At 51.3% G+C, this 21,612-nt stretch overlaps 1 protein-coding gene across 2 annotated transcripts in view; it reads left to right on the forward strand.

Annotated features, from left to right (window-relative positions):
• KREMEN1 (kringle containing transmembrane protein 1) overlaps positions 1 to 11,312 on the forward strand; it is a 64,917-nt gene extending 53,605 nt beyond the window's left edge. Inside the window, exons 6-9 of one of the 2 annotated variants that reach the window (XM_045081498.1) lie at positions 5,155 to 5,487; positions 6,575 to 6,736; positions 7,750 to 7,834; positions 9,391 to 11,312. In XM_045081498.1, coding sequence (XP_044937433.1) covers positions 5,155 to 5,487; positions 6,575 to 6,736; positions 7,750 to 7,834; positions 9,391 to 9,559 — 749 coding nt within the window. In that variant the 3' untranslated portion in view covers positions 9,560 to 11,312. The remainder of the gene's footprint in view (positions 1 to 5,154; positions 5,488 to 6,574; positions 6,737 to 7,749; positions 7,835 to 9,390) is intronic. The other variant, XM_045081500.1, reaches the window with a different exon arrangement.
• Positions 11,313 to 21,612: the final 10,300 nt, after the last annotated feature.

Here is a 21,612-nt window from a genome sequence, read left to right on the forward strand (position 1 = left end):
GGTGAAATACCAGTTTAACCTGCACACTTGATTCTTTACAAATAATAATAATAGTCTAGCTAATATTTACTGAGCTTACACTATGTGCCAGATCCTATCCTACACAATTTACATAGATCAACTCCTTTTAGTTCTTATAAAACCCCTAAGGAAGAAACTTACTATTTTCATTTTATGGATGAGGAACCGAGGTGTACAGAAGTTATCTTGTTCAAATTCACACTTAGGGTGTGGGAAAGTCAGGTTGATTATGTAGGGAATCTTTCTCTACAGCTTTTCTTTTTAAAAAAATGTATGTTTGGGGCACCTGCGTGGCTCAGTTGATTGGGTAGCTGCCTTCAGCTTGGGTCATGATTCTAGGGTCCTCCATTGGGCTCCCTGCTCAGAGGAGAGCCTGCTTCTCTCTCTCCCTCTGCCTGCCGCTCTGCTTGCTTGTGCTCTCTCTCTATCCCTCTGTCAAATAAATAAATAAATAATCTTTTTTAAAAAATTAAAATGTAGGTTTTTCAAGGTCTAATTTAGATAAGGTAAAAATCACCCTTCTAGTTGAACACTTTGACAAGATTTGACGAATGCACACACACTCAAGATACAGAACGTTTTCATCTCCTCAGGAAGATCTCTTGTCCTCTCTGTGGTCAGTCCTCTCTCTGCCCCCAGCCCTGAGCAACCACTGATCTGTCTTCCACCTGTATAGTTTTGTCTTTTGAAGAAGCTCATATAAATGGAATCATAGAGTACTTAACCATTTGGTTCTGGCTCCTTTCACTTCAAGTAATGCTTTTGAGATTCACCCATGATTGTTTCCGCAGCTCCTTTTTAGTGCTAAGAAGCATGTCTTTCTACAAATATGTCACAATTTGTTCATCCATTTATCTGTTGATAAGCATTGATCTGTCTGTGGTCAAGATGCTCCGAACCTGCCCTTAGCCTGTACGCACAGGCATGTGTGTGAACACGTGCTTTCATTTCATTTCTTTTTTTTTTTTTTTTTAAGATTTTATTTATTTATTTGTCAGAGAGAGAGTGAGCGAGAGCGAGCATAGGCAGACAGAGTGGAAGGCAGAGTCAGAGGGAGAAGCAGGCTCCCTGCGGAGGGCAAGGAGCCCGATGTGGGACTCAATCCCAGGACGCTGGGATCATGACCTGAGCCGAAGGCAGCTGCTTAACCAACTGAACCACCCAGGCGTCCCACGTGCTTTCATTTCTCCTGGGATTTCAGGGTCATGTACTAAGTGCATATTTGTTACGATAGGACACTGCCAGCTGTTTTCCAAAGTGACTCCCTGATTTTCCATTCTGACAGACAATACGTGAGACTTCCGGTTGCCCCACATCCTCTCTTGCTCTTTGTATAATCTGGTTTCTTTTAGCATTAGCCATTCTAGCAGGTGCATGGTGGTAACTCATTCTGGTTTTAATTTGCATGGCCATAATTACCAGTGATGTTGAACACCTTTTCATGTTCTTATTTGCCATCATCTTCTCTCAGCTTTTGTATGAGAAAGCCTTATTTCACCTTCATTGTAGAAAAACATTTTTGCTGGATATTGAATCCTATGCCGAAAGTTGTTTTTTTTTTTTTTTAGATTTCAGTATCTCAAAGCACTCCTTTGACTTACAGCTTGTACAGTGTCTAGAAATGTCTGCTCTGTCTTTGTTCCCTGTATATCATCTTTCCTTTCTGCCTGTTTTCAGGATTTCATGTTCGTTTTTGGTTTTCAACATTTGACTCTGATGTGTCTGGGTGTGTTTTTTGTTTGCTTTTTAATTTTTGTTTTTATTTTTTTAATGTTTTAGATTTTATTTATTTGACCGAGAGAGAGAAGGAGAGAGATCACAAGTAGGCAGAGAGGCAGGCAGAGAGAGAAAGGGAAGCAGGCTCCCTGCCGAGCAGAGAACCCGATGTGGGACTCGATCCCAGAACCCTAGGATCATGACCTGAGCCAGAGGCAGAGCCTTAACCCACTGAGCCACCCAGGCACCCCTAATTTTTGTTTTTAAACTTATTTGATTACTATTTGCTGAGATTCTTAGACCACCTTTCGTTAACTTGAGAGCATTCTTAGCCATTCATTATCTCTTCAAATATTTCTTCTGCCCCCTTCTCTTTTTCTTCTCTTTCTAGAACTCCAGTGGTTAGATCACTTGATATCGTCCCACAGCTACTGGATGCTCTGTTCTTAGCTTTTTTCTTTCCTTTTTTTTTTTACCTGCTTCTTTTTTTTTCTCTTTGTTTCATTTTGCATGATTTCTATTGACCTATTTTCAAATTTATTGATTCTTTCCTCAGCTGTGTGTAGTCCATTTATAAGCCCATCAGAGAAATTCTTCATCTCTGATAGTTTTATTTCTAGCATTTATATTTGACTCCTTTTAGTCTCCATCTCTCTGCTGGAATTTCTAATCTGTACAGGCATGTTGTCCATCTTTTCCATTATGTCGTTATTGTAGTAACCATGTGACACCTGTCTACTAGCTCTAACATCTGCGTCATTATTGAGTCTGATCCTACAGATTGTCTTATCACTTGACCATGAGTCCCCTTTTTTTTGCTGCTTTTTTTTTCTTTTTTTGCTGCTTCCTTGCTTGCTTGTTCTGTGTGTGTTTTAATATTTTGTTGAACGCCATACATTGTGTATAGAAGAACAGTACAGACTGAGTAAATAAGATTTATACCTGGAAATGGGCAGGCCCATTTAGTGTGAGGACTGAGCCATTATATCAGATGGGCTGAGTTTGGGTGTTATTGTTTCTGTCTTTACCCTCGGTGCACACCAGCCTTCAAATTCTTCCAGCAATAGGCTCCTGTTACCTTGTGCTTAGTGTGGAGCCTGGGATGCCCATGGTTTTTCTTTTTCTTTTTTTTTTCTATTCCACTGTCGGCTTTGAGTAGCTCCTATGTGCCTTCGCCAAAGAAGGGATCTTTCTCTGCACTCTTTCCCCTCCCTCAGTGGTAGACGACTGTTGTTACTTGGTGCTGTGCTCCTGGTGAGCTGAGGGGGCTCCTTGGGCTTCCTGCCTCATCCTCTGTGTTAGGACGTTGCTGGGCCTCAGACGTGGGGTCTTTCCAGCATTCCCACAGACCCCCCTCCTTCTCCTGCAGTCAAACACTGCCTTGTATCTCCAGAAAGGGAATTTCCCGCCCCTCCCAGCGGGCTTCAGACCTCTGCTTTGCATTGGTACAGGACCTGGGGGCTCAGGGCAACCAGGGGCTGATGGTTTTTGCCTCTGCTTTTCCCTAAAAAGCAGTGGATCTGCCTGGCTACTCTGGCAAAAAGGAAAGAGTCTCCTGCTCCCTCCACAGAGGCAAACAGATTTTACTTCTACCCTTTCTACCCTCCAATGGCCCTGCGGACAAAAGGATTTGCTACTCCTCCCACAGCCACTTGAGGCCTTTGGCTCTTTTGAGAGGAAGGTCCAGAAGCAGGCAGTGTTTCACACTTGTCCCCCAACAGCCGTATCCTGTACAAGTGCCACCCAGGGGGTCTCTATGGTCTCCTTCCCTATCCCAGTCATTCCTTTTTTTTTTTTTTTTAAAGATTTTATTCATTCATTAGAAAGAGAGAGAGAGGGAGAGCACAAGCAGTGGGAAGAGGGAGAGGGAGAAGCAGACACTCCGCTGAGCTGGGAGCCTGACATGGGGCTCCATCCCAGGACCCTGGGATCACAACCTGAGCCGAAGGCAGACACTTAACCAGCGACGGAGCCCCCCAGGTGCCCTAGATCCCAGTCATTCTTGTGGGTTCTGGGTGGAGATACGCACAGAACTGCTTGCACGTGGGTGTAGACTCCTGCTGTGTCTGGGGCCCCTGCTCATTCTAGACTGAGAGGCTGGCCCACATTCAACCTCTTAGCTCCTTTCTTCTTCCTGCCTTTTTTGGTGGCCACTTCTTCCTCTCGCTCTGTGAAAGATGAAACGCTTTGTGTGGCCTGACTCTCCTCTGAGGGGCTTTTTCACTTTTTAGAGTTAAAAACGCTTGGTTGTCTTGACACTTCAGCCTTCTGATGGGTTGAGGAAGAGTTTTGAGCTTTTTCCCATTGTTCGGATGGAAGCAGCATTCTCTTACTGCTTTCAACATACCAAAGGGAAGTGGAAGTCTGCCCAAAGCCTGCTTTTTTTTTTTTTTTTAGATTTTATTTATTTATTTGACAGAGAGATCACAAGCAGACAGAGAGACAGGCACGGGGAGTCGGGGGTGGGAAGCAGGCTCCCCACTCAGCAGAGAGCCCGATGCGGGGCTCGATCCCAGGACCCTGAGACCATGACCCGAGCCAAAGGCAGAGGCTTAATCCACTGAGCCACCCAGGCACCCCCAAAGCCTGCTTTTTAAACCCCAGTCCTGCACTCCCCCTCAAGGACTTTCATTTCCAGGATCTTGTTCACACTTCGCTAAGATGCAGGGAAGGGGTTGTATCCCCGTCCTAGAAACCCCCAGTCCAAAAGGGGAGTCCACAGCAGCCAAATGTGCTTCATGCAGAGTGAGGAGAACCAAGCGTTTCCCCCAGGCAGAGAGTCACTTCTTGTGCCACAGTGTGTGTGGGGACCCTTGCGTGAATACTGCACCCCAGGTTTCGGGGATGCCCGAGCAGCTGGAAAGCCCTTCTCTTTTTTATGACTTCACCTCATCAGGTGTCTCCCTGCAAAGAGGCCCCGTGTTTACATGTGCTTCATCTCATCTGTCCTCACGCGTCTGTGTGATACGGGAACAGGTGGCAGCCTCTCCATCCTCCCAACTGAGAGAGGCAAGAGTTCTGGAAGTAAGGTGCACCCCCTGGGGTCACAGAGCCCAGCTGGTTCCGAACCAGACTCTTCTGACTCCAGCCCGGCCCCCACATAGGGAGCCCCATGTCAGGCTCCCAGCTCAGCGGAGAGTCTGCCCTCACAGAACAGCTACTGTGCTGTGTGCTAATTCTAAGGTCTCCTGGGCAAAAAAAAAAAAAAAAAAAAAAGCCTCCACAGTCATTTGTTCAGGATTTAAGCTATTCATTCTGTGATTTGATTCTGAAACATAAGACAGTCTGGTTTTGTAGACAAAAAACATACCAAACTGGATCATGTTCGTTAGGAAGAGTTTTGTTCATAGCAGGTTGGAAAGTGAGCCGTGTGGTTGTGCCCCAGACTGAGGGCCTATGTCCTTTTGTCTCCCACAGCTCTCGTTGGCGCCTGCGGAGGGAACTACTCGGCTACAACCTCCGTGGTGTATTCCCCTGACTTTCCTGACACCTATGCCACGGGCAGGGTCTGCTACTGGACCATCCGGGTGCCGGGAGCCTCTCACATCCGCTTCAGCTTCACCTTGTTTGACATCAGGGATTCTGCCGACATGGTGGAGCTGCTGGACGGCTACACCCACCGCGTCCTGGTCCGTTTCAATGGGAGGAACCGCCCACCTCTGTCCTTTAACGTCTCTCTGGATTTTGTCATTTTGTACTTCTTCTCTGATCGCATCAATCAGGCCCAGGGATTTGCTGTCTTATACCAAGGTAACCCTTCCCAGCCTCCTTGAGGGCCCTCCAGGCTGCACCTCGGGCTCCACCGGCACCCTGTGGTGACCTGCAGGCACCAGGGCGGGTCTTGATGGGGCTTCGAGGCAGGGGCTATGGGCTCAGCTTGCAGATCTTCCCACCTCCCGCTTCAAGACTTGCGTACATTCACAGAAAAGAGTAACACCTCTCAGTTTCCCTGTGTTAGTTGTTCTGAGGACAGTTTTCATGGCAGGGTTGAAAGAACTGAAAGGAAGAGCTGAGACTGATAGAATTAGAAGGCTTTAGAAAGGTCATTTGGTCGATCCTTCTGCCTCTCGACATCCCAGCCAATCCCAGAAGACTAGTTCCCCATCTTTCTCCGGACCCTCCTCAGGGACACCTGGGTGGCTCAGTTGGAACAGCATGAGGCTCTTCATATCCGGTCATGAGTTAGAGCTGCAAGTGAGGTGTAGAGATTACTTTAAAAAAATAAACTTTAAAGAAGAAAACAAACGACAAAAAAAAAAAAAAAAACCAATATACCTTAAAACAACAACAACAAAAAACACCCCTCGTAAGGTGGAGCCCCGCTCTCTGCCCTCTGGTGTGCTCAACATGGGCCCGGCACAGCTCTCTGCCGGCACGTGAGAAACAAGGGCGTCTGAGACCTGGTCTTTCTCCCGGATGCTGAGGGCCTTGAGAAGAGCTCAGTCAGCCTGTGCTACAGAAGTCAGAGGGAAGAGGCCTTCCCGCAGGTGGGAGGGACAGTCTTGAGAACAGGTAGGATTTAGGTCAGTAGATAGGAAGAAAGGAGCCATTCTGGGCAGAGGGCACCATAACTGAAAAGGCACAAGGAAAACAAGAACGCAGGCTCAGGTGTCCTCGAAGAGACCAAATGGTTAGAAGTTGACATGTCCTGCCTTCTGGGGCTTTCTGGGCCAGAGCCTGACAGGTTCTGCTTTGGGGCCAGTGGGGTCAGTGAGAGAACTACACACAGAAACAAATCAGGAAAAAATGCCTTCTCTTCCTAGCCAGTGCCGCCGCCTCTGAACTTCTCCGTTGTCGGCATCAGCTCTCCCCCATCTTAATTTCTTTGATCTTCCAGCCGTCAAGGAAGAGGCGCCACAGGAGAGGCCCACTGCCAACCAGACGCTGGCCGAGGTGATCACGGAGCAGGCCAACCTCAGCGTCAGCGCAGCCCGGTCCTCTAAAGTCCTCTACGTCATCACCACCAGCCCTAGCCACCCACCCCAGACCGTCCCAGGTAGCAGTTCCCAGACTCCAACAAAGGGGGTGGAAGCCACGGGCCTTGAGGGCAGTGCTCTTGGCAGTTAGAGAAGGAGCTCTCTTCCCAGGCAGGTTGTGGGTATTGGCTCTGTGACTGTCCTGGCCATTGAGGGACATTTTCTCACTAGCTTGATTCCTTAGTCCTTAGGAGAAGGTGCTCACGTTCAAAGATCCAGCATGTGTGCCTTTTGTAAGTTGTGATTAATCAGCTAAGCCAGGGTTTCCCCACTCTGAGGATGTCTTTCTAGACCGAGTTGCAGCTCCCTCAATTCACCGGCAGGTGCAAGAGCTCATTCATTCATTCATTCCTTCATTCAGAAGACATGTGAGCACTTAAGTGCTATCGTAGGCACCGGACTGTAGAATGAACCAAACAAACAATACCCTTCCCTCCCGTGGCTTGTAAGTTGTAGGAGACAGACAAGAAGCAAAACAACAGGTCAGACAGTGACAAGAGCTAGAAGAAAAGTCATGCGGGAGAGGGATGAGATGTCTGTGGTTGAAGCTGGCTAACTTGGTGGGCTACATACTTCCATATTTCTCTTTCGTGCCTGGGAAGATCTAGCCGAGGGTTTTCCCCTGCAGGACCCGCTTAGGTCAGGGAGGAGAGTCCCTCTAGTGCTTGCTCTGTGTTGCTTGCTTTATATCCTGGTAGGATTTCACAGATAAGGAAGCTGAGGCCCAGAGAGTTTATGTAACTCATCTGTGATCGTACAGTGATTCCACTGGTAGAGACGTAGTATATAGCACCCCTCTTACCTCCCAAACTGAATGCACTTTGGACCACACTGCCTGCTCCTCTCCAGGAGGATGCTCTAGAAGGCCTGGGCTCCTTGCCCACCCAGCTCTCAGCTGCCTTTGATGGCGGCCCCCACCTGCAGGGGGCTCTTTAGCCATACCTGCATTTCTGAGCTTCAAGTGGTCACTCGAGGCTTCCAACAGACCTCCTTCTGAGAACGGAGCTCAGATAGGTCCTATCTTCTGTGCTTGCAGGATGGACAGTGTATGGCCTGGCAACTCTCCTCATCCTTACAGTCACAGCTGTCGTAGCAAAGATACTTCTGCACGTTACATTCAAGTGAGTATGAAAGCTGCCCGGTGCCACGAAGGGAAGGCTCAGAACTCCTCTATCACTGCACTTCCTTCGTCTGAGTACGACTGTAGTATCAGAACATGATGCCAAAGTCCTTAGTTCCGGGCAGTACAAGGCAGTACGCGTTCCTCATTCTCTGTAGAGCGAAATGTACAACTGGACAAATCTCACTGAGGTCTGCGTTCACTCCTGGCTCACAGGATATGATTTCAAGGAGGATTGAAACAGCCTGGGCATAAAAAGCAACAATTTCCATTTTTTGACTTGTGCTGTCCCCTTAAAGGGATTGTCATGTTAGAGCAGATTTCTGAGACACTACCTCGGCTACTTCCTAATGCTTTCTAGAAACTGGGAAACATTCTTAGGAAGAGAATCCTAACATTTTATTAGCGATTGCTTAACAATTATGCAAGAACAATGAAGAAGCTTCATCCTCCAATTCTGACTGATGCGGGAAAACAGATATTCCCTTCCCTTGCTTTGCTGCTCAGGTGGAACAGTTCCGCCTTTCAGGAGCGGAAGCAGTTGTCTGTGCTCCTGGTGTTCGTGACCTTCCAGAGAAGAGCTGTGATTTTTTTCGCGACCCCTACTCTGTCTTTCCTATGGCTCCCAGTCCAGGCTCTCTCCACTCCTTTTGCCCACCCCCTCCCCCGCCCAGTTTTACTGGGCTATAATTGATAGACAGGCTTTCTGTATTTCAAGGCCTTTCCTGAATGTTGCTCTTATAAATACACCTTTTTCCTGACCCTCTCACTTGCCCTCTGCCACAGAACTTTTATATGTGAAATGCCTGCTCCTCCTTTGCTTTGTAGGCCTTGTAGGCCCTTCTACACTGCACTTTGCATTTTTTAGTGGAAACAGGGTCTTTTTTAATGATTCCTGAGCTCATGCCTGAGCTTCATATATATATCTGTCTATTGAAGTCACAAGTCACACCATCTGCGGAACCCTTCAGATGCAGCAAGAAAGCAGGAGGCTGTCTGTGGGGCCCGGTACCTCGCCACCCACCTTGGCCCCACAGCGCATGTCTGACGCCCCTGTGACACTGGAGTCCCTCTGCAGCTTCCCTGCCAGGCAGCCCTTGGGGGGGGGGGGTGACATGGGGGAGCTGGGACACATGTTGGCAGTAAGGTAGGACCTGCTTCAAGCAGAGAGACTTTGGCTCTATCTTGTTTTAATCAGGGGGACTTCCAGGTACATGTCATTTGAAGAAAGTTCTTCTATTTAAAAAAAGGGGGCGGGGGATTTGAAAACTCATCATCTCTAGGCCAGCCGCTTGAAGATTTGAATAACTCTTCCAGCAAGAAAGTTCTTTGTTATACTAAAGCTGGAATCCTTGTGCCGTGGCATTTCCCTCCCACAGACACATTTCATTCCCGCGATAGCCCTTCAGACCTCCAGGGGCATCTGTTAGGCCTCTCCGGAGGCTTCGCCCCACTGAATGCCCCGTGTCGTAGGAACAGGTATCTCAGGAGACGGAAGGTTGTTGGGAGATCTTTGTTGTACCCTACTTGAAATACTAAGTTGTTTTTGCTTGACAGATCCCATCGTGTTCCTGCCTCAGGGGACCTTAGGGATTGTCATCAACCAGGGACGTCGGGGGAAATCTGGAGCATTTTTTATAAACCCTCTACTTCGATTTCCATCTTTAAGAAGAAGCTCAAGGGTCAGAGTCAACAAGATGACCGTAATCCTCTTGTGAGTGACTAAAAGCTCCCCACTCCATGCCCAGGACACGAGGTCCCTCCGAGCTCAAGGCCACTGGGGACCCGTGGTTTCCTCAGACTGACTCTCCCTGCCTCTCCCTCAGCCTCTGGCAACCTCTGCAAGAGCGCCATCCTGCGGGCTGGGAAGGGACGTCCTGCTGCAGAGGCAGGCCTAGCCTGGACTCCCCCTGCTCCGTCTCTGCACTTAGGAGAGAGAGACCCAAAGTCCCAGGGTCTGGGCCCTCCCTGTGCTGCTCGCTCTCTCTCTCTCTCATCTAGAATGGGGGTGTCAGGACAGGGAATGAGAATGCAGAGATGGTTGTGTCTGGCACTGGGCTCAGGTACCTTCTAGATGACTGTAGGGTGGTGGGTAGTTGTAGTGTATGCTGAGTCTTGCTTGCTTGTTTTCTATTTTGTCCACTCAGCTCACTTTCTCCTGGTCTTTATGGGAGGATTCTGAGGTTCTCTTGGGGGTTGGCCTGGTCCTAGATTCCTGGGCATTAGCACCCGAAAGCATAAAGAGGGCCCATGCTCTGTGCTGACTCTGGGGCTTTGCTCTCTGGGTGCTGGATGAGGGTGGGCCTCCTCTAATCTGGGAGAGCGTGGGAATTGACCCCCCAGCATATCAAGCCTGCACCCTGCCACACACGGGCTTCTTTCCAAAGCTTGGTGATCGCAGAGCAAGCCACACAACAGACTTTCCTGAAAGCTTTTATAGGCTCAGTGACTCCTCATCATATGGGGTTGCCCAGCCTTGCCCCTCGCATCTCATGATCCTATGGAACCTGAGCTGGGCCTGTCTCTCCGTGATTCTCCAACTCCCCGTTCAGAACAGGGAGTATAAAGGTTGTGGCTTAGCCGTGAGGCAGCATTAGGTGCGACATGGGTATTAGCAGTCCCCCTGCAGGCATCACTCATTTTAAAAGATGACAAACCACCGTGGCCTGCGCTCTCTGTGGTCCCCTCCTCCCCTTTGTCATGGGGACCCAGTGTGGCCTGGAATAGCTCAGTGGGGAGCGGGAGGGCCCTTTTGCTTAGCCCCACACTGCCCTGCCCATCAGATGGGGAAGAGAGTCTCAGAGAGTGGCATGAGGGCAGAGAGGGAGGTTTTGGGCACTGGAGACCCTCGAGTTTAGGCCTCCCAAGATGGAGAGGTGCAGCCGCAGTGGCTGCTGGTCGGGAGAGCTGTCCCCCATTTAGAAGTCCCCATCAGCCAAAGTAGGCTTTGTCAACAGCAGCTGAGAAGAGCCGCTGGGGCCTCTGAAGGCCAGTCCTGGGCCTTCCTCAGAGCACGACTCTCCCAGAGGCACCTGGGCACTTGGGCTTTGGAAACCACAGGTTTCCGCCTTGGAGCACTTTGCCTATCTCCCCCAGATCCCTCAGCTACTGCCTGCTGTGGCTTTCTCTGGGGTTCTGCCATGCTGGCGACCTGTGTGCACCTGGCTGCTCCCAGAAACCCAGAGGACCGTGTGCGGCCAGCAGGGAGGGTTCTGCAGTGAGAGGTGACATCCGGCAACCAGGGGAAATGCTGGGAGCTGGCAGGCAGAGGAGCACAAGAGAGGGGCAGTGGGACAGCGTGTCCATGGGAGGGCAGGGGCGCTGCCCGAGCCACCGTGTGAGGCCCGCTGCGGGCTCAGAGCCGCTCGATGCCGTCTTCACACTTTGATCTGGAAAGGGTGATTACCCCGGAGCAGCTGTCCACCGGCCGTGGGTCTGCATACAGAGGCCTGTCCCACACGGCTGGAAATACACTGACATGTGCTGTCTCCCCTTCACGCTATTCCCGGCTGTTGCGGAATCTCCTCTGAACCAAGTGTCAGGTGCGTGCAGTCACAAAGGGCCCTGTGCCCTGAATAGATCCATTCACAGCACAAAGGGAATATGGAATTTAGCCCTGGGAGGGGGGTCACCTGGCCCAGGAGCAGTTGTTCAGCCGCTTAGGGCTTCCTGTGGCCATTGGCCTTTGGGGCATCTCGTGCCCCACTCCCCACCTCACACAGGCAGGGTGTTGTCTGAGTCTGCAGCTGGAGCAACCCGTTCTGAGACCCGGAAGTGCTGGTGACGCCCCAGAGCCCTCCTTCCTGCTGGCCCTGGCACAGCCCACTGCCACCAGGATCAGCTTACTGTCCAGGGAGCAGCCCCAGGAAACCAAACTGGCCTCAGGACAGACCTGGGGGAGAGGCCATAAATTGTTCCAGGCCCAACCCCCACAGATACCTTGGCCTCAGTGTTGCCTCGGCCCTGCTCAGAACCTGTCATTGACACCCCCTGAGGGTGCCCTGTGGCTAAGTAAACATCTGAGGGATACATTGTCCCAGAGAAGGTGAGGTGTCCTCCCGGGAGCACCATAGGAAGCCCACACTTGGTCTTTTAAGAAACTACTTTAGAGAGAAGTGAGGTTTGGAGAGTCTGGAAAGCCTGAAAGGACATCACGGATCACATAGATTAGGAAAGAAGAAGGGGAGGGACTCTGGGGACAACTGTGGCCTGCCACTTTGAAAGCATCCTACCCAAGGCCTTCACCCTGAGGTGATGGAGGGAACCAAGGCTGCGGCAAGTGATGCCTCTGGGCTTGGGTGCCCTCCTCACCCCTTCTCTGCAGAATCTAGGCCCTTGCCTTCTCAGCCTGTGCCGCCAGGAAAGGGAGGGCTGCAGGCAGCTGATGTTGTTGCCTCTGTGGTAAATGCCTGCGGCAGGCTGGGACCATGGTCTTAGCTGCGTTTCCCAGTGTCTTTGGCCCCTCTGGAAGGTGCATGGCACCTTGTGTTCTTCCCTGAGCACCCAGTCACTTGCAGAACAGAGAAGGTGTAACCATGTCTCCTCCCTCCCTTGTCAGGACAGGGTCAAGGCCTCTCTATGGGTGTGAGCATGGTGACCGGGCTGCTGTAACTTCTGAAGTGTGGGCTCTGGCTCAAGACTCCAATCAGCCAGAAACCCACAAAGATCAAAGCACTAGCGAGTACAGCTGTTCTGGCCCTCAGGCCAAGCCCATACGGCCCCACCCACTCGCCCCATTGCCAGCCCAGGGCAGGAGCTGGCCTGACCTTGCCACCCGGCCATCCTGACATGCCAGCGGGCACAGTGGCCATCACCAAGCCCTGGGCGTCCTGGGCACTTACCTTCACGAGCACTTAGCAGTGGACGGCTCCGAGATCCTGTCTCCCTTGTCTGATGAGGCCACCACGGGTCTTGAACCGAGGCCGGCCAGCTCCCCACCCCATAGCTTAGGCAACTGCCACCCTCTTGGGTTTTGGATCTCCTGTTTGATGTTCGATGTCTGCTTTTGTTACTACCTTGAGAACTTTTAACCTTTTGATTGTTTCCTCTGGTGGCTTTGTTTACCTTCCTCACTATTCTACCTCCTGGCCGGGTCTCTCAGCCTAGCAGCCCTGGCACGGGGTATTTCTCAAACCTTCCAGCTGCAGCTGCCTCCGCCTCTGCTGGGACAGCTCAGGGGTGACAATGGGGCCTCACCCCGCTGCCTGCAGACCCTAGGGGAGCCCATCTCAGAGGCTTCTGTGTTGCCAAGTCGAATATACTCAACAAGGCAGAAGTGGGGTGTGGAGGAAGCTCCGAGGTAAATCTGCATCAGAAAGGATGTGTCTTCAGGGGCACATAGTGGGGGACCCTTTCTCTTCCTGCACAGCTGCCGTCTTGGGGTTCACGCAGCTTCAAGACCTGCCACATCCAGACTCACCTGCCCGCAGGGATCTTGACTTTGGATGACAAGGCTTTATTTGTAAATATGCTCTTAATATGCAACTTTGAGAATAAAATAGAAACATCATGTATTTTAAAATATAAGATGAAGTGTGACGCACTGTATACAATTTAATATATATTTTTAGGATTTTGTTATTTAAGAAAATGGAATGTAATGGTACTTTTACAAAGGAGAGAAAAATGTTATTTTTACTGTCTGGAGAAAATAAATATTCTCACTGTTGTAGAAACAGCGACGGGCCCTAGCATGTCGTTTTTGTAGGGGTGCTCCCAGGACCCCGCGACGAGGGGGTGTGTTGCGTGCTGGCCGACCGCGCGCTCTTCTGATATATTTGCTAAATGTCCAGGCCTCACTGTTTGCACAGTTTTTCCTGCTAGTGTCTCCAGCTTTCCTCAGGTCTCCTCATAGCTTTGACCCATGGTGGATCTTCAAGCAGGTCAGGTCGGAGGAGTTGAATTTCCAAGTGAACACCTCGGAACCAGAGGCCGGTCATGGCAAGAGGAAGGCACTTTGTGCTCAGAAAGACCTAGGTCTGAATTGACCTTGGGAGGATCAGTCCACTTCTCGGCCTCAGCTTCCCCTCCTGTAAAACGGCGTCGTGTCTGTCCCTCAAAAAGGCTCTGAGGATTCGGTGAGGGATGTATGTAAATGCTTCTGTCAGCATGATCCCACGTGGATTTCTTCCTGCCTCTCGGGGCACCCGTTCCTCCCCACCCCTCCTCGTCAGCAGCACTGCTGGCAGCCCCACCTGTGAGCTGCAGGCTCCTGCCAGTGCTGCACACACCCTAACAATCAACCGAGGGCTCCCGTCACCCCTGTCCTGCCGTTGGGGAGACAGGCTCCGAGGGGAGCCGGGGCCACCGCTGAGGGCACCAGACCCAGAGCCGGCCCGCTGGGACTCAGCTCCCACCATTCATCCGCCGAGGCCCGGGAGTGTAAAACAGGCAGCCTTTGAAGGGTTTGGCAGAGGAGTGACATCAGATTCCCAGTTTAGAACGATTTCCTACTTGAGTTAGGAAAAACAGTTGGAGTGGGGTAAGGTCGAGCAGGGGGAGGAGGCGAATCGGGAGCTACACAGGTCCAGCGAGGGATGCAGAGGGCCTGGCTGTGGAGGGAGGCGAGGCCCGAGTGAGAGACAGCACAGCACTTACCACATGGCCTCGGGCGGGTGACCCAGCCCTGTGTGCCTCCTTCCTCATCTGTCAGCCGGGGACACTTGCAGTACGTACCTCGTAGAACTAGGATGGGTTACCTGTAGTCTGTTGTCAGAAAAGGGCAGCTGTTCCTTGTTACGCCAGAATGGAGGTTGGGGGAGTTTCTTACCTGGGGGCTGAGGGGAGGAGAGAAGGTTCAGTTTTCGAGGTAAAGATTGCACATGGCTCCAGGTGTGAGAGAAAACGTGCTGAGTTCTGTCTGGACTAAGTCGAGTGAGGGCCCTGTGGGACACCGAGGCAGCGTGAGACCCACGGAGGGTCAGGCCGAAGGAGCACAGTCCATGGAAACGTGGGCACAGTCAACATCCTGGGATGTGTCTGAGGCCATTCCAGAACACAGTGTCTCAGGACACAGGCAGATGAGGAGGAGCCTGGGCAGGTCCGGGGGTGGGGGGCTGGGGGGTGGGCAGAAGAAAGGGGGCAGCCCCAGATGCCAAGCTTCCAACCCATCTGGTGCAGGCACACACACACTGCTGGTTCTGTGAGCCCCAATTCCAAATTCTGAGGAGGTGATTCACCAGGTAAGTTCCCTGCCCCAACAGGGCTAAGAGAAAAGGAGGCGCAGGCTGGTCCAAAAAAGAACATTACACGGCTGTGTCTCTCAAAACCTGCCGGGAACACTTGCCTCAGAATCCCTAATGTGCTTGTCCAAAATGCAGGTTCCTGGGCCCCTACCCCAACCCTGCTGAGTCAGAATCCCTGGGAAGCTTCTTGAACGATGCCAGTGCTCACTGAAGTTTGACAGCCATTTTAATCTGAGAAGTGGGGTCAGTAGTCCCCTCCTCTTTGGGGAAGTGAACTGCCCACAGACAGCTGTGCAAGTTCCACTGGCTGCCTCCTTTGCCGTAGGGACATACTGGTTATTCGGGTGCAAAGTCTATCACTCAGGACAGAGAAGGGTAGAGGACACAAGGCACAGCACAGCAGGTATTCCAGATCCTTCTCCAGAAGGATGACATGGAGCCCAAGCCCTCTCCCGCCATCCTCCCTCCCACCTGGGGTGGGCCTGCACCGCAGCAGCCAGCGGGGACACGGCCGTGGCTGTCACAGTGTTTATGTTCTCTCTGTTCCTGGAAGCTCTTCCCTGAAGGAAAATATTGTTAATGGCGGGTGGCAAACAAATGGGGTGGCCTTGCTGGTGATTTTCTTAGAGACAGATCAGCCTGCACCAGAAAAGTGGAGGCAGCTGGAATGTGCCGCTGTCCTGCCTAAAGCAGGACCATCCGAGTGGGCTTTGGGCACAAGCGACCGGGACCTCACCCTGTCGTTCTTCCAAACCTGAGAGACGCTGATGTTGGCCAACCCGCCCACCGGAAGCCGGCACCAGGGCGGCCTCTCCCTCCTCCTTTGTCAGACGATCAAAGGCTCTTCTTCCTGCAGAGATGCAAAGGGCTGGACAAGAGTGACCTTGTCTCCCGGCTTGGAAGTCATATGATGGTCTCCTCTCCCCACTGGGCTGTGTGTGCCTGAAACTGCAGACAGTCTCTGGGACTCAGAACTGGGAAGCTTTTGTTCCTCCATGGCGGGGTCGGGTCCCCATGGGGGATTGTTTGTGCTTGGCTGAAAGGGACACTTTGGGGATAGAATATTTCAACCTCAAGAAGCAGCAACATTTGCTTGTAGCTGGAAGTCTTCATTTCTGGTCTCCAGCTGTCGTCTGGAGCTACCAGGCCCCAGCAGAACGGAACTCTGCCTGGCAACTAGGGGTAGGCAGCACCGAGCTGGGCTGGCCGAGGACCAGCCCGTGTCCAGGACAGCCCGTGTCCAGGACAGCCCGGCAGGCAGCAAGGACACCGGCTGTCCTCCCGGAGGCAGTCACTAGGCTCCGGCATCAACCTGCTGGCGGCAGACGCCTGGGCCAGGGAAGGGCTTCACAGAGAAGCATTTTAGGGAGAAAGCAGATCCAAGCTTTGTGTCCAGAGTAACTCCTCAGGGGAAGATCAGAAAGAACTGAAACAGCCAAGGCTTTTGCAACGAGGAACTTCAGATTTCATGAATTTCACTCTCAGGAATGTTTACCATTCAAATGAGGCCACCAAACTTTTAAAAACTTAATAAGGGACCTGCTACCTTGCACGCTGGTGGTGTGAATACGTCTAACGAACATGTCTTAGTTGCCAGCACCAAACATAAAGTCGGATCAAGAGCACTCAAGGGGCTTTCCAAGCTCCTATTTGGCCCAATATGGGACAACTCTTGGATAGGCCTGGGGTGAGATGAGGAAAAAGCTTTTCAATGTGCAAGGATAAGAATAACGATGACAGCGATGGTCACCATAATCATAGCCAGACACTGTGCCCAGCACTCAGCAGACAAGACGGGATTCATCTTTGGGACAACCCAGCCTGTGAACCAGAAGGGGCTTGGCGTAGTGGACGGCAGAGCCAGGACTTGGCCCTGCTGGCTCCAAAGCCAGGCCACCTTACTCCCGGTGGCCCTGCACACCTCTTCCACCCAGGCAGGGGCATGGGCTCTAAGGGAGGCCCCACGGCCCCGGAGGATCTCTCCATTGTGTCTCCTCCGGACAGCCCAGGGATGGTATGGATCAATTTGTCTGGAGCGGAGAAGGCATCAGACCTACACTTCCTTACCTGTTTGAAGACACAGACCCCCTTGAGAATCAGATGAATGTTACCAAGCCCCCCTCCCCCCAAAGACACACCTACAAAATAATCTGCATAGAAATTTGGAGATTCCAGGGACCACCCCCCACCCCGACCCCTTACCGCCTCCGCACGAAACCCTTCCATGAACTTTAGGTTCAGAATTTCTCCATGAAGCCGTAAGCAAAGTTATCTAAAAACTAAACTTAGGGGGCGCCTGGGTGGCTCAGTGGGTTAAGCCTCTGCTTTCGGCTCAGGTCATGATCTCAGGGTCCTGGGATTGAGCCCCGCATTGGACTCTGCTCAGCAAGAGTCCTCTCTCTCTCTGCCTGCTGCTCTGCCTACTTGTGATCTGTCAAATAAATAAATAAAATCTTAAAAAACAAAACTAAACTAAACTAAAATTAGGCCAAAAGAGGACAGACAACCAGAGTAATAACAACAACCATGGATACGCCTTCCTGATCTCTAAGTGTCCAGCAACTTTTTCTGCTAAGTAATCTACTAGTAGAAGTAGTAATCTACCACTTTAGGCTTTGCAGGCCACAGCGTCTCTGCTCTCTGACACAGCTGCTCAACTCTGCATGCACCTGTGGGGAGGCATCTGCTTGCTAGAAGCCCAGCCCATCCACTGGGATCCTTAAGGATCCCATCACGACCCAGCCTGGAGCGGTCCACATAGTCCCGAGACAGGTCGGAGATCGGTGGGAAAGTGGGGAAAGGTCACCAAGGCCCACCAGGAAGTAGCCTTGAGTTCTGATGAGACCTAATTTATGGACACGAAACTTGAATTGGTGACACTTTCACGTGTCACCAAATACTCTTTTAATTTGCCCCCCAAATTTAAAAAAGCCAGTCTTAGCTTGGTGGCCCTACAAAACAGGTGGCGAGACCACAGGCAGTAGTTTGCTGCCCCCTGTGCTCTGCTGAGCCCTTTCCATGTATCTGATTTCATGCTCGCAACTGCACGGATTAGGCACTGTTATTACCCACCTTTGTCATGTGAGGCCACTGAGGCTCAGGGAGGTCATATAGCTCCTTGAAGAAGCACAGGAGGCGGGCCTTGAACCCATCCCCAAACAACTCGCTTGCCTGAGACGCCTGAGTTTAAATTGTGGAGAAAGGGAAGGGAAGTGGCTGGTGGAGCAAAAACGGGGGCCCTCGTGCATGGCAGCACTCTGCGCCCTGGCAGTCTAAGGGAGGGCCGGAGAGGGGCTCTTCCGCCCAGGTCTCTGCTTGAATGCTCTGCACTGCAGGGGACAGCGGCTGGTTTTCTGAGCTGTTCCTCCAGGGAAGGAGGCCTCAGACCCAGGGCCCCTGGTGGCTCTCACATTGTTTTGCGCCTCCCAGGTTCTCTTAATTATAACCAATTTGCCACCCTCAGCAATTCCTTGTTCTCCTTTGCTAATACCCGTGAGTTGGAACCATCAGCTGGACTTGCAGCCAAAAGCTTGGCTAAAATCACTTCCCCTTCCCATGCAGGGAGCCCTGGTCTCTTACAGGATTGCCTTTCTTCTCCATCCTGTGAGGCGGGCCAGGCCGGCCCTTCTGCCTGCCACCTTGCTTGGCTGGGATTTAACATCCAGATCTCTTAGCAAAGGGGGGAGACAGAATTTGTTTAACTTTCTCTGTCTCCCTGCGTTCCCAGCTGACCGTCGGGCTCAGGGAGACTGACTGCCAAGGGCAGCCTTCTCTCCCTGGTCCTCGTCACTATTTCTCCACTCTAGCCTCAGTTATTTGCAACCTGGGCCCAAGGCTTTGGAACTCTTTGTTCCAGAAACACATGCTGGGGTGTGTGGGGGTGACAGGCACCCGAGGCTGGAGCTGAGGAAGGTGGCAGCAGCAGAGTGGGAAAAGGACATGAGCTTGATGCCACACCCTGTGTAGGTAACCTTGGCCAAGAGACCTGGCTTCACTTTAGAAACCTCAATTTCTCGCTAGAGGAACACTGAGACCATGAGGTCCAGACCCAGTGGGTTCCATCTGGGCTCACGAGTTCCCACACCTCATGCAAGTTACTTTACTTTTCTAACCTCAGTTTACTCATCTGTAAAATAGGCATGACTGGCTTTTTGTAGGGTTTTATGAAGCGGTCATAAAATAATACAGGTAAAATATTTAGCTCTGCCACAGGCATTCTAATGATTACGGGTGATGGCCCTCCTACCCACAAAGGTCAGGCAAGGAGCTGACAGGTCAAGGGCCTGGCTTGTAGTTCTGACCCTGCAAATGGGAGCTAAATCACGTGGTTCTCACCGCAGATCTCAAGGCAACCACCAAGAGCACTTGGGATGCACCCTGCCTTATGAGTTGAGAACCCCCTTTATCAAACTCCAAACACACAATGCTCCCGAAGTAAGCCAGTTTTCTCTTGAGAAAATAATTCCTGACTTGTTTTCTTTAAACAAGCTAGTTTTGGGACGCCTGGGTGGCTCAGTTGGTTGGACGACTGCCTTCGGCTCAGGTCATGTTCCCAGAGTCCTGGAATCGAGTCCCGCATCGGGCTGCCAGCTCCACGGGGAGTCTGCTTCTCTCTCTGACCTTCTCCTCACTCATGCTCTCTCTGATTGTCTCTCTCTCAAATAAATAAATAAAATCTTTAAAAAAAAAAATAAATAAATAAACAAGCTAGTTTTTCCCCAATCCATTCAATAGGTGGCCCCGTTTTATAAAAGTATCTGACCTTCACCTTCTCAGGGACGTATCAGTGGGGCTGAAAATTCTCTGCTGGCTTCATGCCTGGAGTGGATTTCCTTATCTGTTGCTTCAGATCAGGAACAAATACTGAATTTGGATGTACTCCTATTTCCCTCCAGGCCCCAGGTGAGCAAACAGTCAGGCTGAGCCCCCGGGCCCAGCTCGCCAGAGGGTGGCGGGAGGTGCCCGCCCGCGCTTTCCCTGCGGGAGCCTGCCCGGCGCCACCTTGCTCGCCAGCGCCGCCCCGTGGTAAGACCTGAGAGCTGCCGAAGAAGGTCGGCCCTGAACCGCGGCTTCCGCGCAACGGTCCTAGTCAGCAGCCGGGAACTCTCACTCTTTCCGTGACACCTAGAAGATCTGCGATTTGCTGACTGTGCCAGAAGGGGAGTCCTCTGGGCCTTGACCCCACAGAACCCACAACAGGAAGATCTTTATTTAAAAGCATCCTCCCCCCCCCTCCCCTTAGAAAAAGAACCAATTACATCAGGCCGGAGTGAAGCCCAGAGACACCTGCTGGGGCAGGGGGCCTCCCAAAGCCTCCGCCCAAAACCCCCTCCCGGTCAGCAGGACACTCAGCCCCCAAGCCAAAAGGTCCTTCTCTTTGTTAAGTACAAAATAAACACCCCCAACCCCCCTGGGTTACTTGCAGTACAAATGTTTATGCCTTTGGAAAGAGAAAAAAGAAAGACTCTTGCAAGTTCTCCCTGAACAGATGGGCGCCAAGGCAGTAATTAACCCTCAGCAACTGGGGTGTCTGATCTTCTGCCAATGGGTCTGCAGCAGGTTTGGGGGGGTGGCTGATGTGGGCTTCTACTATAGCTTTGTGTTTGATGGGCCTTTGAGGCCTTGAAATGCTCTTGAAATGGCCTTGAAAGGACTGGCCACATCTTTAAAACTCTGAATTAGGCACTAGGCACCCACCCCCAGAAAGCCCCTAGCTCCAGCTCTAGGTGAAGGGTTGTGAGCAGCCACAGTGTTCCACAGGGCGAGACCCTGGTGGTGAGTGTGCACACAGAGCCTGGATGAGGGAGGGCCACCACCGGGTTAGCATTTGCTGAATTCACATCAGTGATGAGCATTTATTAAATTAAGCCTAAGGATCAGGCCCCCTGCTAAACTTTACACACAGCATATTGTTTCATTATTTCATGTGATCTTCCCTCATGGAGTGGTTATGGTCATATTTACATTTTACAGATGAGAAAATTAAGTCTCAGAGAAATAAAGTCTGTCACTGACATCATTTAATCCTAGCTGAATAGACTCTCTTCTTCGTAAAATGTGTCCTTTGACCAAGGTCATCAAGCTTGTGAGTGGAGGCAAAGCTGGGATGGAAACCCCAGGCTTTATAACTTCAAAGTCACATCCACCCAACCTGTCCATTTGTGTCCACAAACACAAATGACAATGATCACTTTTCAGACTTCCAGAAGCAGTGCCCAGCTCAAAGGAGCTAACCTGTGATGGCTTGGTATAAAGATTATGGTCAGGGAAAACTGGACAGCTATATATAGAAGAATGAAACTCGACCATTCTTTTACACCGTACACAAAGATAAACTCAAAATGGATAAAAGACCTCAACGTGAGACAGGAATCCATCAGAATCCTAGAGGAGAACATAGGCAGTAAGACGACATCTGTATCCTTGGGGTAATATCCTTGGGCTGATATCCTTCGATATCAGCCACAGCAACTTCTTTCAAGATATGTCTCCGGGGCGCCTGGGTGGCTCAGTGGTTAAGCCGCTGCCTTCGGCTCAGGTCATGATCTCAGGGTCCTGGGATCGAGTCCCGCATCGGGCTCCCTGCTGAGCAGAG

This window comes from Mustela putorius, unplaced genomic scaffold (assembly GCF_011764305.1).
Source record: "Mustela putorius furo isolate JIRA1106 unplaced genomic scaffold, ASM1176430v1.1 tig00000578_pilon_pilon_pilon, whole genome shotgun sequence".
Lineage (NCBI taxonomy): Eukaryota > Metazoa > Chordata > Mammalia > Carnivora > Mustelidae > Mustela > Mustela putorius.